We start from the raw sequence: 12,445 nt of genomic DNA, 5'->3' as shown, positions 1-12,445 counted from the left end.
ACTGAAAAAAAGGGCAAAATTATCTGTTTTTACTTACTCTGCAAAGATCAAAGTTTGTCTCAACTCACTATGGCATGGCCAAAAACCTCAGCCTTTTCTCTGTATTATTTCTGATAAATTCAATTCTACATCCCCCTCCCCTCCATGAAAACATAACCTTAATGTTTAAGAAAACTGTTTCAATTTGTTTCTAAACTAGATTTATACTAACATACTAATAATTTGGATAGATTGTTCTGCATCTTATTTGGTTTTTTGCTTCATTTTCCAAGGAAGCAATGCAGGAACTACCTCTTGCACTGCTGAGTGGTTTGAGGTACAATGCCAATTCTTCCACACATTTCTTGCCCTCCTCATAATGCTTGGTGTCTTCAGCTCCACTGCATAAAGTAATCGGCTGCTGCTCAGGAACCTGAAGAGAGATGACATGTACATCCACTATGAATATGCATAAATAAGTGGCAACCATGCTTACAAACACTTATTACTACACCACGTTTCCTGTTTTGTGATTTTTCTGTATTATTTAGCATTTTTTCAGCTTATTTACTGAATAAATAGCATAAGAAACCCCAGTGAGAATGAACAAAAATACAGGATTTATGTTTAAGAGACTTATTTAGTGGCTGAAAGGAAGTAGAAGCAGAACATGGCACTTCCTATAACTATAAATAGCATAAGAAACCCCAGTGAGAATGAACAAAAATACAGGATTTATGTTTAAGAGACTTCTTTTATTTAGTGGCTGAAAGGAACTAGAAGCAGAACATGGCACTTCCTATAACGATAAAACTTTGGCAAAAATAGAACACATTGAAACATCCCCAAAACTGACTGGCCAAAAAACTCAGGGGGAAGAAAAAAATGAAGAGAACCTTGGTTTGCTGGTAAGTACAAATTTGTATCTATGGCCTCACAGCTCTGAAATCATCCAGGGATAAAAGACTGCAGCTACTTAAGATTAGTGGAAGAAAGACTTAGCAGCAAATACAATAAGACACCCTTGGAACATATTCTGACTAGTTACAAAGCATGACCAAGTTATCCTATGTAGTGCATATGAACACACCCTGTGAGTATTTATCTGATGACAGACGCCAACTACGTTCTTGGGGTTTTGTGCTGGTTTTTGTCAGGTGACATTTATTTCTTTTTCCAGTCATTCACCAGAAATCAGGATTTTTCCAAGGGATTTGCGCCACACCCCTCCAAGTTATAATTTTGGTTCTACTTTCCTCTTAAATTCTTAAAGTTTTAATCAAATTTGAGGGGGCAGTATAGCACTGTACTAACACTTCTCAACATCACTGTTCAGCAGTCAACCCAATATGACAGTACAGAGAATGGGAATTCCTCAGAAGACTAAACACAAGCACTTTTTGTATTTGCTGTCAAAGTCCAAATATATCTCAGACTTCTATTTCCAAGTCAATCCCCATCCCAGTGGCAATAACAGCATGTTAATCTCACATAGCTGCTTACAGGGACCAACCCAGGCCTTCAATCTAAAAGCAAAAGCCTTTAATGCCTCAGTTAAATACAGATACAAACCTGCTTACCTTTGTGTGCAATCCAGCCATGGCAAGAGCAGCATTATGATGGCATCACCAAATAAAAGCAGCAAATACATATAAAATGTATATACACACACACATATATGGTTGACATCACTAATGTAAACAGCTTTTATATAAATTTTAATAAAAAGCAATGCTTCAGGCATATAATCACACTTCTCCTCAGACCACCGTGTCACTGTGCTAAGTTTCTCATTTGACACATAGAGCAAAATAAAAAGTTACTATCTTGCTTTTCCAGCAGGTAACAAAGAAAAGTCTCAAAATGCAACATATCAGCTGGAATTAACATAGTATCATCCCAAACCAATAGAAACAAGATAGAGGCTGTGTCTGATCCAGGCCTCTATTCCTACTGAAGAGAAAAACCCAAGTTCAATCTAACCAACATAACAAGGTTAGCCTTGATACTTATCACTGATAGAAGTTAACTTGTAATGTTCTGTGGGGTTTTGGTTTTAATTTTGGGCCAGCAGTTGGTTGGGATATTTTGGTTTTTGGGTTTGAGGAGTTTTTGTGTCTGTAAGCAAGAATATTTTCAGCAAAAGGAGATTTTGCAACTCTGCATGTTAGAGTGGTCAGCTGTAAACAGCCACAACAACCTCATCTTGAGTGGTTTCATGGGATTTAGGAAACTATTATTAACTCCTGCAGTATTTGCCTGCACCTCAACAGAATATTCCACACCTCCTTTTCAAAGGCACTGCCATTTCAGCAGTCTGCTTCTGCCAGGGAAGTTACGTAGCAGAACTGGCTTACAGAGCAAATGACACATCTCAAACGTATGTGTCCAGACAGTGCAGCATCCCTGCCCTATTTACTGCAGCCACACATTCTGTACAAACTCCTGCTGCTCCTGCAAGCATTGCATCCAGCACCACTGGCAGCCCAAACGCAGCGTCGCACCCGCGGCACACAAAGGGGCTCGGAACAGACGTGGCACAGGAAGCCACGTTCAGCCCTGGATTTCCACCCTGAATTGAAGTGGCTTTAGCACACATTCAAAGCAGTGGTTTGGAATGCCAGACACAGCACAACTCCACCAGTGAGACACAAGGACTGTCTAGCAACTAACAGAAAGCTTCCCCTTCCCCCACGGAAAAGCTGGCAGAGAAAAACTTCCAAGAGCTAATCAAGCTATTCAAACACTATCTGCATATTGTTCCCTTTCCTTCTCTTTTGGAGGGAAGCTTCAATGTAAAACTCTAAATGCTTTGTACAACTGCACTGTTTGCAAAATGAGTCCAAAAGAGATTAAACTTTTATCTGAAGCTGGAGTAAGTGTAGTACTGAAGAGCAAAACGTGTTTTTTCTGTGGTTTTCAGGAGTGTTCAGGAGAAGAGAATTTAGTTCTCATGCAAACACACTTCATTCATGCAGTGCACTTCACAATAAAATTTACGAGTAATTTTCTTTTTGCTCATTGTATTATGTGCACTTCCAAGAGTTATTTTAATATTTTAGGGTTAGAATAATTGTAAGAATAGCATCTACCAAAAGAAAAATCATAAAGACATAATTCATATAAGTGACAGGAAATGTGAATTTTTGACTTTGGCTCCATCATGCAACAGCTGAGGAACAACTGAGAAATAATTCAACTCGAAAGCATTTTCACTTCCCGTTCCCAAAATATCCTTTTAATAGCATGCATGACCCTATGGTTACTGCTGTTTACAATGCCTCTCAATGCCTCAGAATAGATACCCCACAGAGTGAGCTCATTATTTTCACACTCAATCCATATTCTGTTCTCTCAGACATCACACCCTTATGACAGTTTCCACTGCAAATATATTCACATCATGTAATCCACACCTCCCAAAGGGGATGAGAGCAAGACAGGAAAAATGATCTCAGCTCTTTAATTGCTTTAAATCTGTGATGGTTTTGCATGTATCTGCTTTGGCAATGACTGGAAGTATCCTGACAGTGGAATGTTACCCATCAGCATGGCTTGTGGCTGTGGGAAGAGACAGGTTATGACAGCATAAGGAAGGGGACCGGAAAAGAATGCTAAAGCATCATCTCATACCAGGCAGTGATTTTCAATTGGTGATTTAAGTGTAATTTGATGAAGAAAGTCAGCTTGAGTTGTCAGTAATTACCATTAGACATCTAATTGCACAGAATGAGAACATGTTAAACAGACCAAACCCCTTTTTGTATGGTTTGAAAACTGTTTCTAGCAAAAATTCCCTCCCCCTTCCTGCAAATGAATGATTTGCTTCCTGCCAAGAGAAACCAAACAAAACCCAAAGTCCAGTCTTTAGCTCCTCAAAATTGTACATTAAAGACAACGTTTTCACAGATAATTCCTCTTTTGTGGCACTTTATTTCATCAGAAGTTAAAATAAAAAATTATCACGCGTGTGTCTAACAGCTCTGCACTTTCAACCTTCACCTCTTGAAAGGGATGTAAGTTAAGATCACCCAGTCTCTCATCATGTACAATTCCAATGTCTAGAATGTGTTTATCATGTCCAGCAGGAGATTATTCCAAAATTAAAGCACCACAGGCATTTCTGCCACTCTACATCACCTGTCTGGAATGTGCACGCTGCTGTTTCATGGTTAAAAGAAACATGAGGGAAGAGCTTAGATGACAGAGTCATGATTAGGTAACTTCAAAACATGAGCCAGGTGAATGTTTAAAATAGTTACATACAGTGAGTAGTATGTGGATGCTCGAATAGCTAAAATTCAAAACTTTATTCTCACAGAAACAAACTCAAGTGACTCCCTTACCCAGGAAGTCTAAGAAGCAAGGTATGCTATGAATGCCTTGCTAATTTATGTCCAAGGCCATTCTGTCTCCCTTCCCTCACAGCTCCTGCTTAGGTACTCAACTATGTCCAGCCTTCAGAGGAATAATAATTCTCATTGTCCCCTTATGATCTCTCTGCTCCCCTCATTTCATGCAGCAAAACTTATCTAGACATGGTCTGAACTACCCAACCAGAGAGGCTGTGGGTAGGACATCCCATCCCTGGCAGTGTCCAAGGCCAGGCTGGACAGGGCTTGGAGCAAGCTGGGCTAGAGGAAGGTGTCCCTGCCCACAGCACAGGGCTGGAATGAGACAGCTCCCAAGGGCCCTCCCAGCCCAGGCCATGCTGTGATTCTACTCTGTTCTGTAACCACTGCCTTCCAGAACAGCCCCTGTAACCAGGGTTGATGGGAACCATGCTACAGGGGAGCAGGTAGAAAATCTGAATCTGCAACAGCTAATTCTCACATGAAGAGTGGCTATAAAACCTGGGCAATGGGTTTCGTTTCAGAAAGGGGTGGGGAGAGGGAAAACTGACCAAGAGTCTAATTCAAGTAAGAAATCAACTCTTTTAGTTAAATTTGAGTGACAAATTCTATCCAGAGAGAGAATGATACCATCAGAGAAATATGTTACTGCTTTCCTGGGTGCCTGTGTGACAAACCCAGTATGTTTTCCCCAGAAGTACAATCCTGCTTATTTCACTTGCTGTACTTGTGCAAAAGCCAAAGTGGCTTGCCCTGGAATCCTGTCACTGCTGCCAGTCACAGCAGAATAGATTTGTTTCTCTAAACTGCCTGCTCTCCTCCTCCACCTCCAGCAAAAAAGCAGTTAACAAGTGTAAATGTGTGAATTCCTCAGAAGTCACTCCAAAGGTAAAAGAACAAACTGTTCTTCCCCCTCACAGATAAAAGCTTTAGTTGGGCTTTACTGTATTTCCTTCCAAAATGAAACCTGTTTTTTGGAATTTAGCATTTACAAATAAAATATTACAGGTCTCTGTGGACTCAGGTTAAGGTGTACAGAGGTTTTTTGGAGATTAAGGGACACTAATGACACATACATGCTCCTGAAACTAAACCCAGAAGTAGAAAAACAAATGGAAGTGGTTTTAACTGAAGTTGACACTACTCATGATTTGAAAGCTGGATTGCTGCTCACAGACTATTTTTGCTGAAATAGCAGAAGAGTGCACTCCTTTAGTGGGACAGTTCAAAATCACTAGTTTCTCTAAAATATATATTTTTTTTTAATTTATCCTCAAGCAAGCCTTTTTCTGTAAAAAGATTTTTTAAAATGGCAATTGTTTCCCTGTCCTTCAAAGGAAAGTGGTTGTATTCATTTCCTAGTAGTCCAGTGTCTGGTAAACACTGCAGCAGCTGCCAGGATGGGAAAGGGAAGAGAAAGGAGAGCAAGTTATACTGAACACTGATTGCATTCATGTGTTCATTTGAAATTAGGAACTGGCAGGGAAGGTGGTTCAAATGTCTCTTAAGGGGAAAGTCTGTCAGTAATAAATACCCAGCTAGGATCCATGGTTATTGTCACAGGTAACAGACTGCTGGGAGTAGCAAACAATCAGAAATGAGTGGCAAAGAACAGGGGTGGGAATAATGTATCTTTTGGTGGCATTTGCAGCTTTAAGGTGATGATGAAACAAGGTCCTGTGAATCTTCATCACACAAAATTTTCAGATACAAAGGGAGCACAAAATGATGTCATCACTGCAAAGTCAGAACCTAAAGTTCAGAGTGCTCTCAAGACAACACTATACTATAAAACCTCTCTTTATACCTCACACATATGGATAAAATGTGGATAACTCTGGCTGGCTAACTAGTAAAACCAGAAAAAAAATTCTCAGTTACCTATACAGAGCAGGGTGGATTTCCATCTCATTCCACAGAATCTTGTTTTTATAAAAATTTAAATTCTGTCAGAGGTCAAATTGAAGCTATCATACAGCTTCTCATAAAGCTTAACAAGTGCACACAAAACAACCAAAAAATACCAGAGAACACATTTATCACAAATGTGGACATTCAGATGCAACTGGAAATATTCAAGAAACTGCGGAGAGGTAGAACATGTAAGAGAGAAAGAGAAATGTAACTTTTTTTAATGACTTCAGCCATAGATTTCATACTGCTTGGAAGCTCTTCAAAGATGGCAGCATATCACAGAAATGGGAGTGCACAATCTCACTGCTTCCTCCTGCAGAGCAGGATGAGTCACTTAGCACAGCCAGAAACACCATTTGATTTTGAGCTTCTGAAATAACCTCTATGCCTACACCACAAAAGAGAAACAACAAATTAGCCATATTACTTGATAAACTAAGAAGTGGCAAAAGCACACCTGGACCTGTAAGTCTCAGTACCTAATAAAAAGCAACATAAGAGCATCTCTCTTTCTTCCACACTTTTTACAGCTCTTCCACAATTCCTTCCTTTTTCCCAAAGGTCTCATTAAGTTTCTGCTGCATTTAATTTCACTTATCCCAGACACTGGAGCAGTACAAAATAAAGCAGTAACCCCTTTATGGGAACTGATCCCATTGACATTTTCATTCTTCAGCCACAAGTTAGACAGGATTACCCCTCCTCTCCTAAGACCACAATCCTGTCCAGAAGCCTTGGAAGGCGTGGGTCACAGGGAGCTACCTGAGACCTAACATCAACAAGCTTTTGCCAGCTTAGTCTGTGCTGCAACTGAACAGGGTGATCCTGCTTTCCACACATCCCTGCCCTTTGCTGGGGCTGTGGTCAGTCCCAGTGTCACTCATCCCCATCCTATCACCACTTCAACTGACCTCACCAGTACCTATTCCAGAAAAAAGGGAGTCTCAAGCAGGCTTTCCCCTCTCACCAATATGGATTTAGAGTAAGATGTCATCTCAGGAAGTTGTATTCCCATAGTTTCAAATAAGGCTGTATAAAGGCTGCTACCAGAGAGATCTGTCCCACATCCTTTACATGCCCCTCCTGCTTTGGGACAGCCAAACACAGGTTTTACAGGGTGAACATAGTAAAGCACAAAACCTACCACAGAAAAAGGGCTTCCCACAAAATAAGCTCACTGATCAAGCTCATCCTTTTGGCAGAGCATGGCTAGGTAAGAGCTGAGGAACAAAGAAGGAAACACACCAAACCTGTCCTGGTGACAGCCCACGGAATTAGATTAACAAAAGTCATGGTCACCAGCAGAATAAAGATTTAAACTATTGATCCAGGCACCTTTACTATTTCTTGTAGACATCTACAAAAGGTAGATTATCATATTCTTTATCATTCCTGACTTGTCCTCCCAAAAGAAGGAAAATACTGAAACAGATTTAAAAAAAAAAAAAAGCAGGGATACCTGAGCACCCACAAGTTGCAGCAAGGCTGAGTTCACAGGAAGGAGTTCAATGTCTGTGTTGATAGTGGTCTGGTCAAAGGGACATGCCTTACGGTGGAGCTTGTTGAGGCACATCTTGCAGACAGTGTGGCCACAGCCCAAGCTGATGGGCTTTCGGATGGTTTCGTCGAAAGTCTGTGTGCAAATCGGGCAGGAGAGAAAATCCGTCCATTGTGGAGCTTGTACAGGCATTGCTTCAGGAGTTAAATGACAAGACAAAAACCTAAAGCACAGATTCCACTGGAATCAAAATTTTGCAAAAAAGTCTGTTTGGTTTTAAATATCTTCTGTAAGTACAGACAGTCTGCACATAGTGTGAAACATAACCTAGAAGAAAACAGAAACACAAAGTTAGCATTCTGTACTAGAACAGGCACGTGAGCTCCTTTGTGCTAGGCAAGTACCACTCCTCGAGGTGTAGCTGAATTAACTCAGGACTGAGTCACGACTTGCTTTAATTCCACCTAGTCTCTGGCTCTGGAAAAGCCAGTGTAAACCACTTCTGTGGTTCCAGAGTTTAAAATAAATCATGGGAGATAACTATCACATTGAAGTTGTAAGACTAATTAGCTTTTCATTTTTATGTTCTCTCTTTATAAATGAGCAAATTGACATCAACAAAATGTGAATAAAAGAGAATTTCACTAATCCACTTTTGTACAATATCTACTGTACAACATAATTAAATATTTAATTTTGCTTAGACAAGGCTTCATCCAAAGCCTCTATCACAAGCAACCTTTCTTCAGAGTCCAGTTTGCTCTGGACTGGCACACAGTGACTGCCCAAGCCTCGAGGGGGACAGGATGAATGTCAGGGTCAGCCAGACTCTGCAATGCAGCTCTCACACCTCACTCAGGGACACTGTGTGCTGCTCCAGCACCTTCACACAACCTGGTGTGTACTGAGCTCCGTGGTGCCACACGGACACATGGCAGTGACCCTGGCAATCTGCATGCACTCCTGCTGCAATTCAGCACTGCTAACTCGCCCTCTGTCTGCCATCCTTCAAAAACTGGACCAGCACTTTTAGTATTCATTTGTGACTGGATGACTGACAACTGTTCCTTAACTGTTCCTTTTGTAACTCCAATTTATACCATCCACTGCCTGCCTAGAGATTATATTGATAGAGAAAACAACATCTTCACTCTGTTGAGAAACCACACTGAAACTGCAACAGAAGAAAAGCTGGGAAGTATTTATTATTTGGCACTTTCAAATCAAAATAATAAGAAGATCAAATGTTCTCATTATAAGGGAATGGAAGATAAGATATCACTTTGGGAAGGAAAAAAGCAGAACTCATAGGAGGAGAAATGTACAAGAATAGATGGATCACGTGATATGAAAAAATCATTATAAAAAAGAAAATTGATAATAAAATAATTTATGATGCCTGGCTTACATTCACCAGTGGAATTTGGAAAAAAAAAATCAAGTAACTGATTTACAAACAATTTTTTTAAATCAAGGAGCAAAATGACAACAAAAATGCCACCCCAACCACCCATATATATTAGTTTCTCTTTTCCACACACCACTGACTTCAGTTTCCAACCAAGGACTGCACACTTGCTAGTGTCTGTTCTGACAGGAAATTCTTCCATAAGCAAAACAACAATGATTTATCAAATCTTAAGTTTAAAAAATGTTTACAATTAAAATGTAAATTCTAAAGGCAAAGAGAGAAATTTTATATCAGGACCTGTGCAATTCAGAGTCAAGACATTTTAAAACAGAAAAAAAATTCTAATGCTAAAATAAAGACTCTGAAAAGCCTCTGCCACTTTAGTTTAGTTTAGAAAAAAATAAAACAGGCTTCTTTTTTTCAGAATTCAGTGCAACGTTGTTCACAGTTAACATTGCTTTGCCAAGGTAAACAATGAAGTGCTACTAGTTAAGCTTTTAGCTGAGTTTCATCAAACACCTAACCTTAGCTCTAAAGCTAATGAAAAGGAGTTGTACTATGATGATCCCTCTGAGTCACTTCCAACTCAGGATGCTTTATGATTCTAGGGAAAAAATAACTATTTCTCCCTTCAAAAGACAATACACAATGCCTCTGGTTTCCAGACAATAAGGAATCAACTAAAAATATCAGTATTACCCAGGCAGAGTGGCACAAGGAATTGGCACCACATGTGGTTCATGCTACCACCAGCATTGCACAACAAGATGTCAAGGCTGTTCAGGGCTCCCCCTTCCAAAATACCTCTTTAATGGCAAATCAGCCATTTCCTTCCATCTTGTCCTAAACCATTCAGCTAATTTATTTCCAAGCCTTCCCTGGCTACCTGCCCTCTTATATACTGACTAAACTTTGGTAACAAGCATTCAAGCTAGAACTATCCTTTCTAAACCAAATCTGCAACAGAAATGACCCAGAAACTCCACAGAAATCCTTCTGCAAAGAGCAGAACACAGCTTGGTAAATCTACTGTATGTATGGCTGTGCTATGAAATATCCTCTGGGGATCAAAATTTAAGAGCTGAACCATAGTTCTTCCTTTTGACCACACTGCTATTAAAATATCTAGCAACAATTTTCCAGACTCCTCTGCAATTCAGAAACAAACTGAGCAGTCTATTTAAAAGAAAAGAAGTTTTCTACTAACTGAGGAAACTTAAAACCAGAAGCTAACACGAAGCTGTACCATCCAGTCTAGGAAGCAGACATGAACATGGAGATGCCACTATCCCAAGCTGTGAACTGGAAGGAAGGAGTTGAGTGCAACTTTAATGTTAGTAAACTAATTTACAAAACCCAGTAAACAGAGCCATGTTGTTGCTACCTGTACCTCTAGCATCATTAAATAGGTCACATTTATTTACAAATTCAACAGTTGAAAGAGAAGTTTGGAGTCTGGAGATGAAGGAACTAATTAGTGGCATCCATGATCCCCTGTCAAGACAGGTCTCCAAAGGCTGGGGAACAAGGGAAGCAAAGCTCATACATTAGCACAGAGACTCCACAGTGTCTGAGCTTGTGTCCTGGTGCCTAAATGCCAAAGGAAGGCCGCTGACAATAGAACATACAGCTGTGAGAAACCTCAGCAAGGCACCTACTTCAGCAGTCTAGCTGCTGCAGATGGCTCAGTGGTGTGATGCAGCCAAGCTTTTCCCCACAGAAAAGAACAGCTGGTGAACAATGAGCCCCGTGCTTCTAAAGAACCTCCACAGCAGATCAGCACAGATCTGTGGAAATCCCTCTGATCCCACACAAGACAGGAATGGCATCACAGGACTGAGCACTCACAAGCCACATGCACCAAGCAAGCACTGCTGGTGCCACAGCTTGCCACACACAAGGCCCTGTTTTACCCCAGATCAACCTTTGCCCAAGGGAGCAGGGCCAAGCACCCAGATACATTGTAAATCTCTTCCAGGCACAAAGACTTAGAGACCTGAAGCTGCTGAAGATACCTGTGCCTTGTATCAAGGTTTGTGACTCATTATGCCCTTAGAAATAGCTGGAAAAAAACCAGTCTCTAACTTCAAAGAGCTACTTTGAACAGGAGACATTACAAATGGCAGTAAAATAGTGGAAATAAAACAGTTTCACTACCACTGTCTGCTTTGGAACCATCACCACTACAGAAAGAGAATGCTTTGAGCATGTACAGTAGGAAAAGTATATTCATTTTTATAGTACAATGCTTTTTAAAAAAATGTTTATCTTCAGCATTACACCAGAGGTAATAAAATCATAAAGAATGCAAAAAATTACAAAAGACATAACTATTTAAATAGCCCACTTCTCCATAATATTACATTTTCAACCCACACTCAATTCACTAAGTATTTCACACTCAGTAGCTTCTAACACTGTAAAATGTATATCCATACACACTTCTTGGTGCATGATTAAAGAAAACAGACATGACAAAACCAAAGAAAGCAAAAAAACTAAGAAGTTAAAACTAAAACAAAAAATTTACACCTTATTATCTTCCATAAATTGGAAGGCAAAAAGGTGTAATTAAGAATGAAGATGCCCCAAGGCAGAGCTTGAATCCTACATTGAAACCAGAGACAGACTGATTTTGTTATTTCTGAGTTTGAAAATATAAAGTACCTGTATGCAGGTGTCATCCTCCTGTTCACCCCTCCATAAGCTGTTTTACCCACATCTAGAACCACCTGGAAAAAATCCTCCTCTGTTCTGGGCCTCCCAGCCCCCAAAAAATCCTTGAAATTCCATCCTTCAACGCAGACTGGAAATGTCACAGTGTAATCAGATCGGTGACCTGTCTCCCCTGGGACCCTGCCAGTGCTTTAGAGAAAGACAGGATTATTGCACAAACCACTGGAACAACCACTCCATCCTTACTCTGCTGGACTACAATGCAGGGGCTGACGTAGCCTCATGTCCAAGCTGTGCTATGTCTGTGGCAACCAGAGTCTTCCCCATGTTCTCTGCAGACCCAACTCTTGACAAAAAGACGCTTGTGAAACGCAGAACAGTCTGTACCAAGGCGCACTGGCCTCAGGTTTCACACCCAATGACACACAGGAAAACTCCTCTGCTTTCAGTTTGAATTAAGCGCACTCTGAGGGACTCCTTCGGTGCAGGTTCCAAGCACACCCCAAATTCTCTGACAAACATGTTATTTGGACCCAGCACGCTCTTGCAGGGACACATCACATGCTGTTTCATCACCACCACTGGCAGTGCTCTCTCCCAGCAGCAGTCCCCACG

At 40.6% G+C, this 12,445-nt stretch overlaps 1 protein-coding gene across 13 annotated transcripts in view; it reads right to left on the bottom strand.

Annotated features, from left to right (window-relative positions):
- Positions 1-12,445, bottom strand: part of RC3H1 (ring finger and CCCH-type domains 1) — a 62,032-nt gene that overhangs the window by 30,462 nt on the left and 19,125 nt on the right. For 9 of the 13 annotated variants that reach the window (XM_039726272.1, XM_039726273.1, XM_039726277.1 and 6 more), the window contains exons 1-2: positions 7,705-7,935; positions 292-412 (exon numbers count right to left, since the gene is read on the bottom strand). In XM_039726272.1, the coding sequence (XP_039582206.1) occupies positions 292-412; positions 7,705-7,935 (352 nt within the window). Of the gene's footprint in view, positions 1-291; positions 413-7,704; positions 8,071-11,821; positions 12,430-12,445 lie in introns of those variants that run through there. The other 4 variants (XM_039726274.1, XM_039726269.1, XM_039726270.1 and 1 more) reach the window with 2 other exon arrangements.

This window comes from Passer montanus, unplaced genomic scaffold (genome assembly GCF_014805655.1).
Source record: "Passer montanus isolate IOZ18808 unplaced genomic scaffold, ASM1480565v1 scaffold58, whole genome shotgun sequence".
In the NCBI taxonomy this organism is placed as follows: domain Eukaryota; kingdom Metazoa; phylum Chordata; class Aves; order Passeriformes; family Passeridae; genus Passer; species Passer montanus.
This window is presented reverse-complemented; position numbering and strand designations above follow the sequence as displayed.